The following is a 23,711-nucleotide window of genomic DNA, read 5'->3' as shown; positions in this document are numbered from 1 at the left end:
TAAGTTGCCATTCCAGGTATTAATCTGGGAAACCACATCTCAATCGCTTCCTTTGCAGATATATCCTTACTTACATGAGGTGAGCTATGCTGTACTCAATACTCTAGCAGTGGTTTCAACATGGCCTGCAAACCCGAAGCACAATCTCCTTACTTTTGTACTCAATTCCTTTTACAATAAATGATAACCTTCTGTTAGTTTTCTCTGCATACTAACAGTTTCCAGTTCATGCACTTAGTCTGAGATCCCTCTCCTTTAGAGAGCTCTGAAATTTCTCAACATTTAGATTTTTTTTTTCTTATTCTTCATGGATAATTTCAAGTGGATAATTTCACATTTTCCCCACATTACACTCCACTTGCCACAGCTTTGCCCACCAGTTAATTGATTTTATTTGTAACTCCCTTATATTCACTTCACAACTAACTTTGCTGTCTATCTTTGCATTATCAACAAGCACACCTTCCGTCCCTTCATCCAATTCATTTGTATAGATTGTAAACCATTCCAGTGCCATCACTGATTCTTGTGGCCCACCACTTGTTACAGCTTGCCAACCTGAAAAATAATTATGCCAACTCTCGGCTTCCTGTTAGCCAATCTTCTATCCATGCCAATACACTACCTCCTTTACCGTGAGCAATTATTTTCTTCAATAACTTTTGATGTGGGGCCTTATCAAAACCTGATGAAAATATAGGGCCAGTACATCCACAGCACCTATTACTTCCTCAAAGAACCCCAAAAGATTTCTTTTCACAAAATCTTGTTGACTCTGCCTGATTGCCTTGATCTTATCTAAGTGCTTCTTACCTATAGCTTCTTACATTTTCCCCAACACGTACATTATGCCAACAGGCTTGTAGTGCCTGATCTCTGTCCCCCTCCCTTTTTGAATAAAGCAGAGCTGGTTGCAATGTTCCAATCTAATGGGACCTTCACCATATGAAGAGAGTTTTTAAAAAGTAAAACTTGGTCTTCAACTATCTCACCAGCCACTTCATTACAGAGCCAACAATAAAAGTCCATCAGGATCCGAGCACTTATCAGGCCATATCTCCAACATTTACTCAGCACCATTTCTCTGGTGTTTGTGATTTTCCCCGAGGTGCTCACTCTATCCCAGTTCATGAGTTATAACTGCTGATGGGATGTTATTTATATCCTATAGTCTGAAGATTGACGTATCTGTTGTTGCCTTAATTTCCACAATCGATTCTCAATGTTCACATTGAGTATTATTTTCTTTTTAAATTATGGTTTAATTTTTCTTGTTCACTCACGGGGTGTGCACATTGCTGGCTGGTCAGCATTTGCTGCTCATACCTTGTTGCCCCGAGAAAGGGATGGTGTGGTGCCTTCTTGAACTGCTGCAGTCCTTATGCTAAAGGTAGACCCACAATTCCCTTCGGGAGAAAATCCCATGATTTTAATCCAGCGACAACGAAAGAACAGAAATATAATTCCAAATCAGGTCAATGAACAACTTGGATGGGAACTTGCAGGTGGTGGTATTCCCATGTATCTGCTACGCTTGTCCTTCTAGGTGCAAGTGCTCATGCATGCGACAGTGCTGTCCAATGATCTTTAGTGAATTTCCGCAATAAACCTTGTAGGTAATACACACTACTGCTACTCAGCGTCAGTGCTATAGGAATGGATGTTCGTGGATGTGGTGCCAATTAAGCAGACATCTTTGTCCAGGATGGTATCAAGTTTCTTGAGTGTTGTTGGAGCTGTACCCATCCATGCAGGTGGGGAGTATCACACTCTTGATTTGTATCTTGTAGATGGTGGACAGGTTTTGAGGAGTTAGGTGGTGAGTTACTCGTCACAGAATCCCTAGTATCTGGACTACTCTGACAGCCACTGTGTTTATGTGGCGAATCCAGTTGAGTTGCTAGTCAATGATAACCCTCCAGGATGTTGATAATAGGGGATTCAGTGATGGTAACACTGTTAAATTTCAAGAAGCAGTGGTTAGATTGTGTCTTATTGGAGATGGTCATTGTCTGGCCTTTAAGTTGTGCAAATGTTACTTGCCACTCATGAGCGTAAGGAGATGTGATTGGTATTTTACAATGAAAATCTGGAATTAAGAGTCTAATGACGACCATCAATCTATTGTCGGTTGTTAAGAAACGCCCATCTGGTTCACTAATGTAGTTTGGGAAAAGGAAACTGCCATCTTCACCTGGTCTGGCCTATATGTAACTGCGGACCCACAACAATGTGGTTGACTCTTAACTTCCCTATTGGATGAGGGATAAATGCTGAGCTAGCCAATGATGTCATCATCCAACGAACGGATATAAAAATCAATGAACATCTTCATTCTGACCTTATGATGCAGGAAAGGTCAGAGGGGAAGACTATCATAAGACCATAAGACATAGGAATGGAAACAAGGCCATTCAGCCCATCGAGTCCACTCCGCCATTCAAGCATGGTTAATAGGTGTTTCAATTCCACTTACCCGCAGTCTCCCCGTATCCCTTAATTCCTTGCGAGATCAAGAATTTATCAATCTCTGCCTTGAAGATATTTAACGTCCCAGCCTCCAGAGCACTCCGTGGCAATGAATTCCACCGACCCACTACTCTCTGGCTGAAGAAATGTCTCTGCATTTCTGTTCTAAATTGACCCCCTCTAATTCTAAGACTGTACCCAAGGGTCCTAGTCTCCCTGCCTGACAGAAACAACTTTCCAGCATCCACCCTTTCTAAGCCATGCATTACCTTGTAAGTTTCTATTAGATTCCCCTCTCAACCTTCTAAACTCTAATGAACACAATCCCAGAATCCTCAGCCGATCATCATATGTTAGGCCGCCCACTCCAGGGATCATCCGTGTGAATCTCCACTGGACACGCTCCAGTGCCAGTATGTCCTTCCTGAGGTGTGGGGCCCAAAACTGGACACAGTACTCCAAATGGGGCCTAACCAGAGCTTTATAAAGTCTCAAAAGCACATTGCTGCTTTTACATTCCAACCCTCTTGAGATAAATGACAATATTATACATATATATATATATATATATTAACCATGGACTCAACCTATAAGTCAACCTTTAGAGAATCCTGTACTAGCACTCCCAGCTCCCTTTGTACTTTGGCTTTATGAATTCTCTTACCATCTATAAAATAGTCCATACCTGTGTTCATTTTCCCAAAGTGCAAGACCTCGTATTTGCTCACATTGAATTCCATCAGCCATTTCTTGGACCACCCTCTTAAACTGTCTAAATCTTTCTGCAGCCTCCCCACCTCCTCAGAACTACCTGCCTGTCTACCTAACTTCGTATCATCGGCAAACTTCACCAGAATGTCCCCAGTCCCTTCATCCAGATCATTAATATATAAAGTGAACAGCTGCGGCCCCAATACTGAACCCTGCGGGACCACCACTTGTCACTAGCTGCCATTCCAAAAAAGACCTTTTATCCCAACTTCTGTCAGACAGCCAATCCTCAATCCATGCCAGTAGCTCACCTCGAACACCATGGGCCCTCACCTTACTCAGCAGCCTCCTGTGAGGCACTTTATCAAAGACTTTTTGGAAGTCTAGATAAATAACATCCACTGGGTTTCCTTGGTCTAACCTACTTGTTACCTCATCAAAGAATTCTAATAGGTTTGTCAGGCAAAACCTCTCCTTATTAAATCCATGTTGACATGTTCTCATCTGACCCTGCACTTCCAAGAATTTAGAAACCACATCCTTCACGATGCATTCTAGAATTTTATCTATAATTGAGGTTAGGCTAATAGGCGTATAATTTTACATCTTTTGTCTTGATCCTTTTTTGAACAAAGGGGTAACAACAGCAATTTACCAATCATCTAGGACTTGCCCTGACTCCAGTGAGTTCTGAAAGAACACAGTCAGCGCCTCAGCTATTTCCTCAGCCACCACTCTCAGAACTCTAGGATGGAGCCTATCGGGGCCAGGAGATTTATCAATGTTACGACATTTTATCTTTTCTAGCACTTTTTCTTTTGTAGTGGCTACCATACTCAACTCTGCCCCCTAACTTTCCTTAATTTGTTGGGATATTATTCATGTCTTCCACTGTGAAGACTGACACAACGTACTTATTAAGTTCTTCAGCTGTTTCCTTATCTCCCATGAGGTAAAAACAATGACTGCAGATGCTGGAAACCAGATTCTGGATCAGTGGTGCTGGAAGAGCACAGCAGCTCAGGCAGCATTCTGGATCAGTGGTGCTGGAAGAGCACAGCAGCTCAGGCAGCATTCTGGATCAGTGGTGCTGGAAGAATATGCTGCCTGAACTGCTGTGCTCTTCCAACACCACTGATCCAGAATCCTTATCTCCCATCACTAGCCTTCCTGCATCAATTTGGAATGGCCCAATGTCTACTTTTGTCTCTCGTTTGTTTCTTATATATTGAAAAAAACTTTTACAATCATTTCTAATATTACTGGCTAGCTTACCTTTATATTTGATCCTCTCCTTCCTTATTTCTCTCTTTGTTATCATCTGTTTGTTTTTATAGTATAGAACATAGAACATAGAAAAATATAGCGCAGTACAGGCCCTTCGGCCCTCGATGTTGCGCCGACCAAATCCTACCTAACCTACACTAGCCCAATAACTTCCATATGCCTATCCAATGCCTGCTTAAATGACCATAAAGAGGGAGAGTTCACCACTGCTACTGGCAGGGCATTCTATGAACTCACAACCCGCTGCGTAAAGAATCTACCCCTAACATCTGTCCTATACCTACCACCCCTTAATTTAAAGCTGTGTCCCCTAGTAACAGCTGACTCCATTAGCGGTAAAAGGTTCTCAGTGTCTACCCTATCTAAACCCCTAATCATCTTATATACCTCTATCAAATCTCCCCTAAACCTTCTTTTCTCCAATGAGAACAGCCCCAAGTGCCTCAGCCTTTCCTCATACGATCTTCCTACCATGCCAGACAACATCCTGGTAAACCTCCTCTGCACTCGTTCCAATGCCTCCACATCCTTCCTATAGTATGGCGACCAAAACTGCACACAATACTCCAGATGAGGCCGCACCAGAGTCTTATACAACTGCAACATGACCTCAGGACTCCGGAACTCAATTCCTCTACCAATGAAGCCCAGCACACCATATGCCTTCCTCACAGCACTATTTACCTGGGTGGCAACTTTCAGAGATCTGTGTACATGGACACCAAGATCCCTCTGCTCATCCACACTACCAAGTAGCCTACCATTAGCCCAGTAATCCATCTTCTGGTTACTCCTACCAAAGTGAATGACTTCACACTTAGCTACATTGAATTCCATCTGCCACCTTTCTGCCTAGCTCTGCAACCTATCTATATCCCGCTGTAACCTGCCACATTCTTCTTCACTGTCCACAACTCCACCGACCTTTGTGTCATCCGCAAACTTGCTCACCCAGCTTTCAAGCCCCTCCTCTAGATCATTTATAAAGATGACAAACAGCAACGGTCCCAAAACAGATCCCTGTGGTACACCGCTAGTAACTGCACTCCAAGATGAACCTAGTCCATCAACTACTACCCTCTGTCTCCTTCCAGCCAGCCAATTCCTAATCCAAACCGCTAATGCACCCTCAATGCCATACCTCCGTAGTTTTTGCATTAACCTACCATGGGGTACCTTATCGAACGCCTTGCTAAAATCCATATACACCACATCTACTGCTTTACCCTCATCCACCTCCTTAGTCACCTTCTCAAAGAACTCAATAAGGTTTGTGAGGCACGACCTGCCCTTCACAAAACCATGCTGACTATCCTTGATCACATTATTCCTATCCAGATGTTCATAAATCTTATTCCTTACAATTCTCTCTAAGACTTTGCCCACAACAGAAGTGAGACTCACTGGCCTATAGTTACTCGGGCTGTCCCTACTCCCCTTCTTGAACAAGGGGACCACATTCGCTATCCTCCAGTCTTCTGGTACTATTCCCGTTGACAATGACGACATAAAAATCAAGGCCAATGGCTCTGCTATCTCCTCCCTAGCTTCCCAGAGGATCCTAGGGTAAATGCCATCAGGCCCAGGAGACTTATCTATTTTCATCCTTTCCAGTATTCCCAGAACCTCCTCCCTACATACTTCAAGGCCATCCATTCTAATCACTTGTGACTCAATATTCACACCAGCAACAGAGTCCCGTTCCTGAGTGAATACTGACGAAAAGTATTGATTTAGTGTCTCACCAATCTCCTCCGCCTCCACGCACAACTTCGCATTACTATCCATGACTGGACCGATACCTACCCTAGTCATCCTTTTATTCCTGACATACCTGTAGAAAGCCTTTGGGTTTTCCCTAATCCTACCAACTAAGGACTTTTCATGTCCCCTTCTCGCTGCTCTTAGCTCTCTCTTCAGATCCTTCCTGGCTACCTTATAACTCTCAATTGCCCCAACTGAACCTTCACGCCTCATCCTTACATAGGCCGCCCTCTTCCCTTTCACAAGGGATTCCAATTCCCTATTAAACCACGGCTCCCTCACAAGACCCTTTACTCCCTGCCTGACTGGTACATACTTATCAAGGACACTCAATAGGTGTTCCTTGAACAATCTCCACATATCATTAGTGTTCTTCTCCTGAAGCCTGTTTTTCCAATCCACGCATCCCAAGCCATGCCTCACTGCATCATAATAATCATAGTCTTACCAATCTTATGATTTCCCAGTGCTCTTGGCCACTTTATGGGCTTTCTCTTTTTCTCTGTTACATTTCCTGACTTCCTTTGTCACTCATGGCTGTCTAATCCCCCCACCCTGGATAATCTTTCTTTCCTTTAGGATGAACCTCCGTCCTCCGTTACACCCAGAAACTCCTGCCATTCTTGCTCAACTGTCTTCCCCACTAGGCTCTGCTTCCAGTCGATTTTCGTCAGTTCCTTCCTCGTGCCCTTGTAGTTACCTTTACTTAACGTAACACCATTACATCTGCTCTTTCAAATTGCAGACTGAACTCTACTATGTTATGATGGCTGTCTCCAAAGTGTTCCCTTACTTTAAGATCTTTTATAAAGTCTGGCTCATTACATCGCACTAAGCCCAGAATAACCTGCTCCCTTGTGGGCTCCATCACAATCTGTTCCAAAAAGCTATCCTGTAAGCATTCCATGAATTCCCTTTCTTTAGATCCACCGGCAACATTATTCACCCAGTCCACCTGCATAGTGAGGTCCCCCATGACCATCGTTGGGATCTCAATTGGGATTTCTGGTTGCCAGTTTCAAGACCAGCTCTAAAATTGGGTCAGGTATGCATCAGACAGCTAGTTGGCAGGATCTTCTAGATTAGATTAGATTACTTAGTGTGGAAACAGGCCCTTCGGCCCAAAAAGTCCACACCGACCCGCCGAAGCGCAACCCACCCATACCCCTACATTTACCCTTTACCTAACACTACGGGCAATTTAGCATGGCTAATTCACCTGACCCGCACATCTTTGGATTGTGGGAGGAAACCGGAGCACCCGGTGGAAACCCACGCAGACATGGGGAGAATGTGCAAACTCCACACAGTCAGTCGCCTGAGGCAGGAATTGAACCTGGGTCTCTGGTGCTGTGAGGCAGCAGTGCTAACCACTGTGCCACCGTGCCGCCCGATTAGATTACTTACAGTGTGATCTATTTGTTCATTTGATCTATTTCCCACAATAAACAAGGCAATATTGACACAGAAATTGGCCCATAGAGCCTTCACAAGATGTTCTAATGCCAAATGTTTATCAATCGACATAGAATTTTACATTCTTCCCTTTCAAGCAACTAATTACGTTTTGGGAGCACTTACATTAAACAACTGAAATTTCATTTTGAGGCAATGTTCTTATCTTCATAATTTAGGTGTTTTTGTAAGCATTTCAGACTTATGCCTCTCATTCTGTCAAATGGAATAGTCATAACAATCTAACAAAATCTACCATTTGTAACATTATTGATTCTTGAAGATATTTATCATATTGATCTTTAACCAACACAAATTCAGGAATTTCTCAAAATGGGCCTATAAATAAAGATTTATGTGGTCAATAGTAGATTGACGGCATCTAAGAAAGCTGCCTATAAAGATTGTGATGTTGATTTCATATTTCCTGGCCATTTATTTGAAACTAGCCCTTTGTCAAGGGAAGGTTCAGGCTTCCACCACCAGCGAGCAGTGTAAACAACTAATCAGATTGAACAATTCTCACAGATAGTAAACTGTAAAGCCAAAAACATGACTACCCTTTGCTTGACAATATAATGTTACAGTGAGTGAAATGAAGATTGGGACATACACGGGGCCAAAATAGAAGCTAACAAAAACTTCCTAAAAATGCAGAATTTTCATCATCATGGAGAAGTGAGACATTTAACAAATATAACATTATTTTTTTCAAAATTAATGAAGCTGTCAACATTGTGTACTTAGTAATCCATTTAAAAATAGTTCCACCTCATTCAGCAAAGTGTAAACTTTCCAGGAATTTTTACAGAGAGACTAAATATATTACTCAAAATGTAGCTTTCTATATGTTAGATGGTACAGCATATATCATAGAGATTCATGTTCTTATTGAGACAGATATCTACAAGATTATTAGCAACTAACCATACTTATTATTATGATATTTGAGACGGTAGATGACATCTGTATAATTTTCAATCAACTGGTTTGGACATGCTGTTACAACACTCCTCCAGGACAGGGGGGACTGTGTTCTGGCCCAGGTGTAGGATGTTAAAACTGTCACAGGTTGTCTAAGTCTGGGATATATGTTGTTTACCTCTATAAATATTACATTATAAAGTGGTTACCCTGAAACTATACATAACCAAGTACCTCTCTCTAAAGGAGAGAGATGCCTGACAATTGAACTGCATTATAGGTGACTGTCTGGCTGTACAGAAAGTGAGATGGAGACCTTTTCCACTTGAACTTCACATGCCATGATGTCATCTCCCTGTCTTAAAATATCGTGCCTTTCTGAGATCTATGAAATAATACATTCCCATTCTTCCCCTTGGAGGAATCGTAAACCTATTCAGATAAATAAATAGAAGGATACACATCGGCACATTATCTTGATACATTAAGATAATGTTTTGGTGGATGTATAAGAACACAATGGATCTGGTCCATCTATGCCAAGACTCAGCTATGTAGTTTCATTCTGTAGCATGCTGCATGTCATTGTGGACAGATCTGCTTCATGTACTAAAGATGTCTGGAACACGATCTGGAATCATTGTTTCACTATCAGTCATACATGGCAGATTATTGACCATGTACCATTTGGATGTCTCGTCTCTGATCTAAAAGGGTGATCCAAACTTTAAAAGCATTCTCTAGTTCTGTACTAAACCACAAGAGGAAAGGAAACATCCTTTCCACACTCCCTTAAAACCATTCAGGATCTTATAAATGTTATCAAATCATCCTTTGCTCTTAGCTCCACCAAAAACAAGCCCATCCTGTTCACATGTTCCTCATACGCCAAACAGCAAACTTCTCTGGACTGCTTCCAATGTCAGCATGTTTTTCCTTAGATAAGGGGCCCAAAACTGTTTACAGAATTTCAGGTGTGGTTTGGCTAGTGCCTTGTACCACTATTACTCCTCCATTCCCTTTGAATGGAAATGCATTCCAGATATCAAACTAAACCCCGTCTGAACAGCTTATGAAGACAGGAGCATACAAATATGAGCAGAAGTAAGTTATTCAGCCTTTCCTGCCCGGTCTGTCATCATTGCTGATCTATTGGTTTTGAATTACTCAATTTCATTGATTTGGTTAACCTTTGACTTTCTTCAGTTTATTCAATGACCCCACCTCCACTGCATTCTGAGGCAGTGTGCTCCAAAGTCACCCGAGCCTATGAGAGAAAACAAACTGCACTTTGAAAACATACTCTTGGATCTTCATACCTGTGGCCTTCTCCCCATAGCGCTTGACACTCTTACTGAGTGATAATTGGTCTGTCTCAACCTTGAATATATTTAACAGACAGCCTCAACAGTTATTCCAAACAGTGTGCCAAAGAGTTCCACAGATTTACCACCCATTAGGAGAAATGTCTGTCCGAAATTGGCAATTCCTCATTGTGAAATGATGTATTCTGATCCTAGACATTCCAGCATCTACCCTGTCAGGCCCTTTAAGAATCTTACATGTCTCAATAAAGTCTTCTCTCATCTGTTTGAACTCCAATGATAAAAATCCAAACTATTCAATTTCTCCCCATTAGAAAATCCTGACATAACTGGAAACGACCTAATCGCCCCTCTCTGGATTGATTCCAATGCCAGCATATCTTTCTAAGATTTCAGGTGAGATTTGGCTAGTGCTTTGTACAGTTTTAGCAGAACCTCACTGTTTTTAATCCTCTGTTCCTTTTGAAATGAAGGTAAAAATCCATTTATCTTTCCTTTTACTAGTTGGATTTAGATGGCAGTTTTTTTCTGTGATTCATGAACAAGGACACCCAAATCCCTCTTGCTGTAACCTTCTGTAGTCTTTCTTCATTAAGTAACGTCCAGCTTCTCTATTCTTCCTGTCAAAGTGCATAGCTTCACATTTTCTCATGTTACATTCCATCGGCTAAGTTTTGATCGATTTGCCTAACCTGTCTCTATCACTCTGTAGACTCTGGGTCATCCTCACTAGTAGCATCCTCAAACGTGGAAAATCTCTCACAGTGGACCTCAACAACTACAAGGTCAACCTATAAAGATTCAAGGGCATGTTTTCAAAGTGCAATTTGTTTCACTCATTGGGTAGTCTGATTTTGGTATTAGTACATCCACTTTCCTCATTTAAGTCATTAACATAGATTTATTGTAGATAATTGTAGCCCAAGCACTGACCCCTATGGCACACCACTGGTTGCAGGTTGCCATCCTGAAAATATCCTCTTTAATCCCAACTCGATCCTGTATTAGTTAGCCAATCCTCCATCTGTCCTCAGATGCTACTCTAACACAATGATTTATTTTATTTTATTAAGAAGCGTTATGTGTGGTATTTATTGAATGCTTTTGGAAATCCAAATATATTCTACTCACAGGTTCCCCCTTTATATGTTCTCTTCATTAACCCCTCAAAGAATTTCTAATAAATTTGTCAGGTATGATTTCCCGTTCATGAAACCCCACACACTCTGCTTGATCATATTAAGCATTTTAAAATTCTCTATCACATCCTTTTTCCCCAATGACAGTTATTGAGTAGCTGGCATGCAGGGGTTTTTTTTGTCTCCCTTTTAGAAGTACATTAGCAGTTTTCCAACCTTTTAGGACTTCTCCAGAACCTAACGATTCTCGGAAGATTAAAGCCACTGCATCCATTATCCCTGCAGCTCCTTCTTTTACAGTCGTGAAATGTAATCCATCAGATCCAGAGGCCATATTGATCTTTAGAGCCGTTAGTTTCACTATTATGTTTATCTAGTGATTCTTACTGTGATTATTTCCTCCCTCCTTTAACTCCTAGATTACTTAGCGCTTTTGGAATGTTTTTCCGATCTTCTTTATTACCAATAATCTTTACTGCTTTATATATTTTTCCTTTCAATTTGATATCATCCTTAACCCGCCTCTTTCCTTTGTATTAGCCATATTTAAGTCGAGTGTGGGGTGCTGGAGAAGCACAGCAGGTCAGGCAGTATCCGAAGGGGAGGAGAATCAACGTTTCAGGCAATAGCCCTTCATCAGGAATATTGATTCTCCTGCCCCTCGGATGCCTACCTGACCTGCTGTGCTTTTCCAGCACCACACTCACGACTCTGACCTGCAGCCCTCACTTTCGCTTTACCCATTTTTAAGTTGAGCACAGGCTCAAACTGAACTCTAAATTCTTCTATATTATTACCGTTGTTCCCCAGGGGAACTTTTATTTTGAGATCATTTATTAAACTTGCTTCATTAAACATATCAGATCCAAAATGGTCTGATCCTAGTTGGATCAACATGAAACTGTCCTGTGTACAATCAATGACTTCCTCGTCATAGATATGTTTGCCAATTTGATTTTTCCCAACCTCCATGACTATTAAAGTCACCAATGTGCTGTCTTTTTCACATAGCCTCATTATCTCCTGACTTATTCCCTGTCCGACAGAACATCTACTGTTAGGGGGCCTACAGATGACTTCCATCTTGCTCTTCTTTTTAGGTCTTACCTCCACTGATAGAGTCATAGAGATGTACAGCACGGAAATGGATCCTTCGGTCCAATATGTCCATGCCAACCTGATATCCTAAATAAATCTAGACCCATTTGCCAGCACTTGGCCCATATCCCGTTAAACTCTTCCTATTCATACACCCATCCAGATGCCTTTTAAATGTTGCAATTGTACCAGCCTCCACCACTTCCTCTGACAGCTCATTCCATACACACATCACCCTCTGCAAGGGCTTTTGCCCGAAATGTCGATTTTACTGCTTCTCGGATGCTGCCTGAACTGTAGTGCTCTTCCAGAACCACTAATACAGAATGAAAAGGTTATCCCTTGGATCCCTTTTAAATCTTTCACCTTTCACCTTAACCTATGCCCTATAGTTTTGGACTCCTCAACCCTAGGAATAACATCTTGCGTATTTATTCTATCCATGCCCCTCATGATTTTATAAACCTCTATAAGGTCACCCCTCAGCCTCCAACGCTCCAGGGAAAACAGCCCCAGCATATTCAGCCTCTCCCTATAGCTCAAATCCTCCAATCCTGGCAACATCCTTGTAAATCTGTTCTGAACCCTTTCACGTTTCACAACATCCTCCCAACTCTTATACTCAATACTCTGACCAATAAAAGCAAGCATACCAAATGCCTTCACTATCCTATCTACCTGCAACTCTACTTTCTAAGAACTATGAACCTGCACTCCAAGGTCTCTTTGTTCAGCAACACCTCTAGGACCTTACCATTAAATGTATAAGTCTTCCCTGATTTCCCTTTCCAAACTGCAGAATTTCACATTTAACTAAGTTTGATTCCATCTGCCACTCTTCGGCCCATCTGGTCAAGATCCCGTTGTACTCTGAGGTAACCTGCTTCATGGATTCTACGTCATCCAATCCTAGGTCATGTCTTACTTTTTTCCTTACTCCATCTCATACTAACTGCTGGGTGATCCATGGTCAGAAGTGGCACAATATGGACACCCATCACCATAAATGTGACCGCAGTCACAGAAATAGCTGGGCTGATCCAGCTTTAAACTGAGGACATAAGTTAGCACGATGGCAGCTTTGAGGAGTTACCCTAAGATAACAGGGTCTACTTTGAACAAAGAATCTTACAAATTAATTTAGAGTTCTATAGAAAGAACACCTGCAGAGATCTGGAGGAGATAGTTTGATCAGAAAACAGGCAGTTTGAAGTTTGTAGCAAGCATTAATTAAAAAGAAAAAGTATGATTCCACAATAACAAAGATAAGTAATAAGGATTATTAATTAATGAATTCTAACATTAGGTCTCACCACAAAGCTTTATTGGAACTGATAGTATAACTTTTATTATAATTAGTAAAACTTAATATCCTTTTGCATGTCCAGTAATAAAGATAGTAAACTCTATTTCTGAATGTAAAAGGTCCTTAAGCAATAGGCAAGTGTGACACGGGGAGAAAGCAACTGCTCACAACTCACTAGCTAAAGAATGTGAACAGTAGGTGTTACAATAAAACTTTACACAGAATTAACTTTACATTCAATTAATATTATGAATCTTCTAGTAATTAGAAATAATTAACCTCCTTTTGTATCTCTTGTGATTAGGGCAGCAGGAAATATATGATGTGTAACAGAATGGGATAGAAAGCAATGAATACGATGGGTAACAGCATTCAAGCAGGTCCTTAGTGATAAGCAAGTCTGGGAAATGTCTGAAGGAGAGTAGAATTAATGGGATACAATGTAAGATCCCAAGGCCTGATGATATGATGGTTGGCAAACATCATGAGGTCATGGGGAACCCCAGGGCTGACCATAATTGATCAAGTGTTTCACAGGATTGGATGTATAAATTAAGGGGGGAGGAACAATGACAATTGAGCATCATTGATCTCTCTTCTGATCTGAGCTGAAATTAAGAGAGCAACAGGGCCCCACAGGAAAGCCAGATTCAGTGGTCTCTGGCCTCTCTGCATGTGTGGTAACAAACTTGAATAAAGACCGATTGTATTCCTGAACATTAGAACATCTCCACTCAACCCTCACCATCCTTTCCTCCCCACCTGACCTTCTGAAATGTTATGTCCCTGAATACTGTATGTACTTCCCAGTTCTGATCCCCTTGTAACCAGGTCTTGGTAATAGCTATAGGATCAAATTGATTTACTTCTGTTTGTGCCATTAATTCATTTATTTTGTTCTGAATATTATTTAATTAAGAGGCATAAATTATCCCTTTTCATCATTTTCTCCTTTTGACTTGCATTTTGGGAAAGCAAATCTTAGCAGGACTTATACACTTAATGGTAAGGTCCTAGGGAGTGTTGCTGAGCAAAGAGACATTGGAGTGCAGGTTCATAGTTCCTTGAAAGTGGAGTCGCAGGTAGACAGGATAGTGAAGGAGGTGTTTGGTATGCTTTCCTTTATTGGCCAGAGTATTGAGTACAGGAGTTGGGAGGTCATATTGTGGCTGTACAGGACATTGGTTAGGCCACTGTTGGGATATTGCATGCAATTCTGACCTCCCTCCTATCGGAAAGATGTTGTGAAACTTGAAAGGGTCCAGAAAAGATTTACAAGGATGTTGCCAGGGTTGGAGGATTTGAGCTATAGGGAGAGGCTGAACAGGCTGGGGCTGTTTTCTCTGAAGTGTCTGAGTTTGAGGGGTGACCTTATAGAGGTTTACAAAATTATGAGGGACATAGATAGGATAAATAGACAAAGTCTTTTCCCTGGGGTCAGGGAGTCCAGAGCTAGAGGGCATAGGTTTAGAGTGAGAGGGGAAAGATATAAAAGAGACCTAAGGGGGAACTTTTTCACGCAGAGGGTGGTACATGTATGGAATGATCCCAGAGGAAGTGGTGGAGACTGGTACAACTGCAACATTTAAGAGGCATTTGGATGGGTATATGAATAGGAAGGGTTAGAACATAGAAAAATACAGCGCAGTGCAGGCCCTTCGGCCCTCGATGTTGCGCCGACCAAAGCCTACCTAACCTACACTAGCTCAATAACCTCCATATGCTTATCCAATGCCCGCTTAAATGACCATAAAGAGGGAGAGTCCACCACTGCTACTGGCAGGGCATTCCATGAACTCACAACCCGCTGAGTAAAGTATCTACCCCTAATATCTGTCCTATACCTACCACCCCTTAATTTAAAGCTGTGTCCCCTAGTAACAGCTGACTCCATTAGCGGAAAAAGGTTCTCACTGTCAACCCTATCTAAATCCCTAATCATCTTGTACACCTCTATCAAATCTCCCCTAAACCTTCTTTTCTCCAATGAGAACAGCCCCAAGTGCCTCAGCCTTTCCTCATACGATCTTCCTACCATGCCAGGCAACATCCTGGTAAACCTCCTCTGCACTGGTTCCAATGCCTCCACGTCCTTCCTATAGTATGGCGACCAAAACTGCACACAATACTCCAGATGCGGCCGCACCAGAGTCTTATACAACAGCAACATGACCTCAGGACTCCGGAACTCAATTCCTCTACCAATAAAGCCCAGTACACCATATGCCTTCTTCACAGCACTATTTATCTGGGTGGCAACTTTCAGAAATCTGTGTACATGGACACCAAGATCCCTCTGCTCATCCACACTACCAAGTAGCCTACCATTAGCCCAGTAATCCATCTTCTTGTTACTCCTACCAAAGTGAATGACTTCACACTTAGCTACATTTGCCACCTTTCTGCCCAGCTCTGCAACTTATCTATATCCCGTTGTAACCTGCCACATCCTTCTTCGCTGTCCACAACTCCACCGACTTTCGTGTCATCCGCAAACTTGCTCACCCAGCTTTCAAGCCCCTCTAGGTCATTTATAAAAATGACAAACAGCAATGGTCCCAAAACAGATCCTTGTGGAACACCGCTACTAACTGCACTCCAAGATGAACCTATACCATCAATTACTACCCTCTGTCTCCTTCCAGCCAGCCTATTCCGAATCCAAACCTCTAATGCACCCTCAATGCCATACCTCCGTAGTTTTTGCATTAGCCTACCATGGGGTACCTTATCGAACGCCTTGCTAAAATCCATATACACCACATCTACTGCTTTACCCTCGTCCACTTCCTTGGTCACCTTCTCAAAGAACTCAATAAGGTTTGTGAGGCACGACCTGCCCTTCACAAAACCATGCTGACTATCCTTGATCACATTATTCCTATCCAGATGTTCATAAATCCTATCCCTTACAATTCTCTCCAAGACTTTGCCCACAACAGAAGTGAGACTCACTGGCCTATAGTTACTCGGGCTATCCCTACTCCCCTTCTTGAACAAGGGGACCACATTCGCTATCCTCCAGTCTTCTGGCACTATTCCTGTAGACAATGACGACTTAAAAATCAAGGCCAATGGCTCCGCTATCTCCTCCCTAGCTTCCCAGAGGATCCTAGGATAAATGCTATCAGGCCCAGGGGACTTATCTATTTTCATCTTTTCCAGTATTCCCCAGACCTCTTCCCTACATACCTCAAGGCCATCCATTCTAATCACTTGTGACTCAATATTCACATCAGCAACAGTGTCCTGTTCCTGAGTGAATACTGACGTAAAGTATTGATTTAGTGTCTCTCCAATCTCCTCCGCCTCCACGCACAACAATCCTTGACTGGACCGATACCTACCCTAGTCATCCTTTTATTCCTGACATACCTATAGAAAGCCTTTGGGTTTTCCCTAATCCTACCAACCAAGGACTTTTCATGTCCCCTTCTCGCTGCTCTTAGCTCTCTCTTTAGATCCTTCCTGGCTACCTTATAACTCTCAATTGCCCCAACTGAACCTTCACGCCTCATCCTTACATAGGCCGCCCTCTTCCCTTTCACAAGGGATTCCAATTCCTTATTAAACCACGGCTCCCTCACAAGACCCTTTACTCCCTGCCTGACTGGTACATACTTATCAAGGACACCCAATAGCTGTTCCTTGAACAATCTCCACATATCATTTGTGTTCTTCCCTTGAAGCCTATTTTTCCAAGCCACGCATCCTAAGTCATGCCTCACCGCATCATAATTTCCCTGCCCCCAGCTATAACTCTTGCCCTGCAGTGCACACTTATCCCTCTCCATCACTAGAGTAAAAGTCACTGTGATGTGGTCACTGTCCCCGAAGTGCTCACCTACCTCCAAGTCTAACACCTGGCCTGGTTCATTACCTAGAACCAAATCCAGTATAGCCTCACCTCTTGTTGGCCTGTCTACATATTGTGTCAGGAAACCCTCCTGCACACATTGGACAAACACCGACCAATCAAACGAACTCGAGCTATAGCTATCCCAGTCAATATCTGGGAAGTTAAAGTCCCCCATAACAACCACCCTGCTACTTTCACTCTTCTCCTGAATCATCCTCGCAATACTTTCCTCTACTTCTCTCGGACTATTAGGGAGCCTGTAGAAAACTCCTAACAGGGTGACCTCACCTTTCCTATTTCTAACCTCAGCCCAAACTACCTCAGATGGCAAGTCTTCCTCCATCATCCTTTCCACCGCTGTAATACTATCCTTGACAAGCAATGCCACACCTCCCCCTCTTTTACCCCCATCTCTGACCCTACTAAAACATTTAAACCCTGGAACCTGCAACAGCCATTCCTGTCCCTGTTCTACCCACATCTCTGTAATGGCCACAACATCGAAGTCCCAGGTACCAACCCACGCTGCAAGTTCATCTACCTTATTTCTTATACTTCTGGCATTGAAGTATACACACTTCAAGCCACCTTCTTGTTTACAGGCACCCTCCTTCGAGATTGATGCCTTGTTCCTAACCTCCCTACACTCAAGGTCCTGTACCCTAAAGCTACAGTCCAGGTTCCCATGCCCCTGCAGAGTTAGTTTAAACCCTCCCAAAGAGCACTAGCAAACCTCCCCCAAGGATGCTGGTGCCCCTCAGGTTCAGGTATAGACCATCCTGTTTATAGAGGTCCCACTTTCCCCAGAAAGAACCCCAGTTGTCCAGAAACCGGAATCCCTCCCTCCTGCACCATCCCTGTAGCCATGCATTTAACTGTTCTCTCTCCCTATTCCTCGACTCTCTATCACGTGGCACGGATAACAAACCAGAGACAACAACTCTGTTCGTTTTAGCTCTGAGCTTCCAACCTAGCTTCCTGAAAGCCTGCCTAACATCCTCACCCCTCTTCCTACCTATGTCGTTGGTGCCAACGTGGACCATGACCTGGGGCTGCTCCCCCTCCCCCTTAAGGACCCGGAAAACACGATCAGAGACATCACGTACCTTTGCACCTGGGAGGCAACATACCAATCGTGAGTCTCTGTCGCCCCCGCAAAACCGCCTATCTGTACCCCTCACTATTGAGTCCCCAAGAACTATCGCTCTAACTTTCTCCACCCTTTCCTTCTGAGCAACGGGGATTGGCTCCGTGCCAGAGGCTTGAACCCCATTGCTTACCCCTGGTAAGTCATCCTCCCCACAAGTATCCAAAACAGTATACTTGTTCTTGAGGGGAATGACCACAGGGGGTCCCTGCACTGGCTGCTTCCTCCCACTCCCCCTCACTGTCACCCATCTCTCTATAACGTTCGGAGTAACTACTTCCCTAAAGCTCTGATCTATGACCACCTCTGTCTCCCGAATGATCCGCAGTTCATCCAACTCCAGCTCCAGTTCCCTAACACGGTCTTGGAGGAGCTGGAGATGGGTGCACTTCTTGCAAGTGTAATCAGCAGGGACGCTAATGGCTTCCCTCACCTCATACATGTTGCAAGAGGAACATTGCACTGCCTTCGCTGCCATCCCTCTAAAAGGTAAACTTTACAAAACTAGATCTAAAGAAACAAACAAGCAAAATGCAGCACTTACCTGCTTACCACAACGGGTCTTATTATTAGGTTAGAGGAGGAGGGCGGGTGGGAGGCTCTACCCCTGTAGTGCCTCGGGTTCCTCGCCTGCGCGCTTATATAAGAAAAATAAACCTTCCCAGGTAAGCTAGCGCGTCACCAGCTTCCGGGTCCGCTAGGTGCTTAAAAAAAACTTTAAATTTTAGCCGTTAAAAAACAAAAACTGGACTATACTGCGACTTAAAAAAACGCCACCAGACAGCCGTTACCTGCTCCACCGAGAGAGTGAGGTTTGGAGGGATATGGGCCGGGTGCTGGCAGGTGGGACTAGATTGGATTGGGATGTCTGGTTGGCATGGACAGGTTAGACTGAAGGGTCTGTTTCCATGCTGTACATCTCTATGACTCTATTTGCTGCTTTTCTTATGCTTGTACAGGCACTTGCCCCTTCCACACCCACTGTGTCATTATCAAAATGGTTGCTCTGCAGAGGATGCCATATCCATGTGCTTTGTATACCTACATTCTCACCCTCCTGGACCCTCACCCCTCCACTGCAAATTACCTTAAAGCCCTCTTTGTAAGTCACTTTTGTATTGTGGAGTAGGCATCTTCCATATGTCTTATGTTTTGTTAGAATCTGTTCTAGCACTACATGGAATGTTTGTAGTCTAAACCCTAGAGCAAAATTTACCTTTCTATTTTGGAGTAGTTTGCTGAAGCTGTCATAAGGACTTGACAGCCAAACACAAGCAGCTTAAATCCTGTAATAGATACGCTCCAAAACCTTTCTGAGATGCATCTACTTCCAACACGATAAGCTTCAGGGATCATAATATAGAAGAAAATATATTGGATAATAAAGCATTCTCAAGAGGTTGAAAATTATGAGGGTGATCTTCCTGCTACTTGTATTTTTGTGAAGAAAATCTCAAAGAGGAGGAACTCGGTTGTAAAATTCAGAGTATCATGGGAAGAAGTGCTGAAGAAATGAAGACGCACATAAATCACCTTTATTGTGTGGTGAGGCTTCTTCTGTACATCTCCTATTTTGGTAGGATAATTTCTTGTACTTTTTGAGGGATGGATTGATCCCAAGGTGGTGATTTGGCTCATGTCGATTTGACAATTATAAGTTAAAAATAAAACTGTTCTGCTGCTGCCATGAGCAGGTGAAGGTTCACATTGTGCTCATTTCTAGTTTTCCTGAGAATTCACCGTTGTCAGTAATACAGAGACTACCTGGTAGATTCCAAGAACCTCATTGTTGGAATAAATCCTGGCTGGTCGTGATTGTTGAACTGACCACAAGTGTTTTGAGTTTGCATCCTTTTTCTAATGTACATCAATGACATAATTTTTAGTTTGTCTGTAAGCACCTTCCAAAACGATATGATGAGTGTAGAGGCAATGATGAGTTTCATTAGCCATTTGGCTAAGTTCGCTTTGGTGTAATCCTATTCTGACAAATTCATAGGCAGGTATCAATGGAAAGGGACAATGTCTTAATCTGGTTGTTGATGGATTGCTATGAATTCATGCCTGAAGAGTCCTGAATTTCACACAAAGTTAAGCTGATTTTATAAAAATTATAAAATGTTGTCAGGATCTTTGTGGTCATCTTTATTCTTCTCAATTCATCCTTTTCCAAAACGATAAAATGTTGGGCTGCCTGTGTTCCTTTATCATCTATCTGTTGATCAATGAAGTGACAATTCACTCTTACTTCAAATAGCTGAACTTCAGACGGAATGTGACTGGAGTGCTGATCCATGTTCAGATATTCGGTTCCCATCCTCACTGTGCAGTTAAACATTGCCAGTGTGCACTGGATTTGTAATGCAATGATTTGAAGGGGGGTTTTTGGCTTTTCTAATTTTGTTTCTCTCTTTGTTGCTGATTTAGAGGTTGAGGCTTTATTTCTCCTTGTCTTTTTATGCCTGTCATTGAGACAAAATATCTCAGCAGAACTGAATGTGGCATTCTTGGGAAATTGGAGCATCGAGCGACGTCATGCATGCCTTTTTCTGCTTTCATGCCATTTCTGTTTTGTGATCAATACCAATACCTTCAAGTTTATTAACACCTAACTGTGTACTCTAATAAAACATCTCTGACTTGTGTACAAAAGTCAGGGTTATATGCTTACTTATATTACTATTACATTATATACCTAGTTGTCTGGTTGACTGTCCAATTATCTAACAGAGTAGTTGCACACAGAATAAGATGGAGATCTCTGAGACTAGAGTGTCACATGTTGTGCTGTAATCTATCTAACTTAAAGGAAGACTGCACAATAAAACACCACCCATCAGTTCAGTGAGGTTTAATTAATTTCAGACTGGAAGGTACAGGAGACAGTTCAGCTCACCAAGTCTGCTCTGCCATTCAATCATGGCGGATAGGTTTCTCATCCCTATTCCCCTACCTTTTCTCTCTTTAAACTTAGATCTCCTTACTAATCAAGAACCCGTCTGTCTGCCTTAAATACACTCAATGTCCTGACTGCCGCAGAGATTCACCACCTCTGGGCTGAAGAAATTACACCTCATTTCAATTGTAAAGCATCATCCCTTCACTCCGAAGCTATGTTCTCAGGTCAAAGTGCCATACTAGGGAAACAGTTTCTCCACATCCACTCTATCCAGGTCCCTCAGTATCCTGTAAGTTTTAATCAGATCCCTCAACATCCTTCTAAACTCCATTGAGTACTAACCCAGACTCCTCAACATCTCCTCATATGACCAGCCTTTCATCCATGGAATCATTAGGGGCGGCATAGTGGCTCAGTGGTTAGCACTGCTGCCTCACCAGGCACCCAGGTTTGATTCCAGTCTCCAGTGACTGTCTGTTTGAGTTACCTCTGCATGTTCCAGTTCTTCCTCACAGTACAAAGATGTGCAGGTTAGGTGGATTGGCCTTATTAAATTTCCCATGGTGTCCAGGGATGTGCAAGCTATGTGGGTTAGCCATGGGAAATGTATAGGGTAGGTGGGGCAGGTCTGGATGGAATTTTCTTTGGAGAGTTGATGTGGACTTGATGGGCTGAATGGCCTGCTTTCACACTGTCAAGATTCTATGATAAACTTGTAAACGGTCGTTGGACCCTTCCAAGGCCAGCACATCCTCCCTTAGATTTGGAGCCTAGAACTGCTCACAATATTCCAGATTAGGTCTGACCAGAGTCTTATACAGCCTTGGCAGTACATCTCTGCTCTAGCATTTTAGTCTTCTTGAAATGAATGCTAACATTGTATTTGCTTTTCTAACTGCCAACTGAACCTGCGTGTTAACCTGAAGAGAATCTTGATTTAGGACTCAAGTTCCTTTATGCTTCAGATTTCTTAAGCCTTTCCCAACTTAGAAATTAATCCATGCCTCTATTATTTCTACTGACGTATATAAATACGTATTTTCTCACATTGTATTACATCTGCCACATTTCCTCCCACTTTACTAGTCTGTCCAAGCACCTCTGCAACCTCACTGTCTCCTCAACACTACCTGTCCCTCCATTTATCTGTTTGCTAAGTTTGCAGGTGACACAATGCTCTCAGTTCCTTCATCCAGATGGTTCATGTATAACATGAATAGTTGTGGTCCCAATGCAGATCCCTGCAGAACACCACTAATCAATGGCTGTCATCTTGGAAGAGGCCCCTTTATCATCATTCTCTGCCTTCTGCCAATCAGCCAATCTTCTATCCATGCCAATATTTTGCCCCTAGCACCATAGGCTTATCAAATTTAGCAGCCTCCCATGCGGCATTTTGTCAAAGCCCCTCTGGAAATCCAATAGGATAACATCCACTGGTTTTCCTTTGTCTAACTTGCTCATTATATCCTCAAAGAATTTTAACAGATTTATCAGGCATGACCTCCCTATGACGAAGCCATGCTGACTCCACAATCTCACCCTTAATAATGGACTGTACAATGGTACCAAAAACCAAAGTCAGGCTAACCAACAGGTTTCCTGTTTTTAATCTTCCTCCCTTCTTAAACAGGGTTTTTACACTAGCCACTTTCCAATCCTCCAGGACCAACTCTGACTCCAGTGATTCCTGGAAGATCTCCACAATCTCCTCAGCTATCTCCTTCAGAACTCAGGCATGTAGTCCATCTAGTTTGGATAATTTATCCAGCTTCCTCAGCACCTTCTAACTCACGTCTGTCCCCTGACCCTCTCAAAGTTCTTGTCTGCTACAATGAAGACTGGTGCAAATGCTGTATTCAGTTCCTCGGCCATTTCTTTGTTCCCCATTACTACTTCACAGACTCATTTTCCAGCGGTCCAATGTCCACTTTTGCCTCTCTCTTTTACATTTTTTTTAAAAATCTTACAATCTTGTTTTATATTACTAGTTGGCTTACTCTCATATTTCATCTTCTCTAAACCCTACCTCCCCCCAATGGCTTCCTTAGTTGTCCTCTGCTGGTTTTTAATGTCTTCCCAATCCTCTAGCTTCTGACTAATCTTCACCGCATTGTGTGCTTTTGCTTTTATACTGTCTCTGAATTCCCTTGTCAGCCATGGTTGTCTTGTTTGCCCTCAAGTATGTTCCTTCTTCCTTGGGATGACCTTCAGCTGTGCCTCCTGAATTACCCCCAGACATACCTGCCATTGATGCTCTGTGTCTTCCAGCTTGGTTTCCCTTCCAGTCAACTCTGGCCAGCTCCTCCCTGATGTCTTTGTAGTTCT

General features: G+C 42.7%; 1 protein-coding gene across 1 annotated transcript in view; it reads right to left on the bottom strand.

The window, feature by feature from the left end:
* Positions 1 to 23,273, bottom strand: part of LOC132819313 (toll-like receptor 2) — a 28,248-nt gene extending 4,975 nt beyond the window's left edge. Inside the window, exon 1 of the mRNA XM_060830797.1 lies at positions 23,179 to 23,273. Within this exon, the coding sequence (XP_060686780.1) occupies positions 23,179 to 23,273 (95 nt within the window). The remainder of the gene's footprint in view (positions 1 to 23,178) is intronic.
* Positions 23,274 to 23,711: the final 438 nt, after the last annotated feature.

This window comes from Hemiscyllium ocellatum, chromosome 1, assembly GCF_020745735.1.
Source record: "Hemiscyllium ocellatum isolate sHemOce1 chromosome 1, sHemOce1.pat.X.cur, whole genome shotgun sequence".
NCBI lineage: Eukaryota > Metazoa > Chordata > Chondrichthyes > Orectolobiformes > Hemiscylliidae > Hemiscyllium > Hemiscyllium ocellatum.
This window is presented reverse-complemented; position numbering and strand designations above follow the sequence as displayed.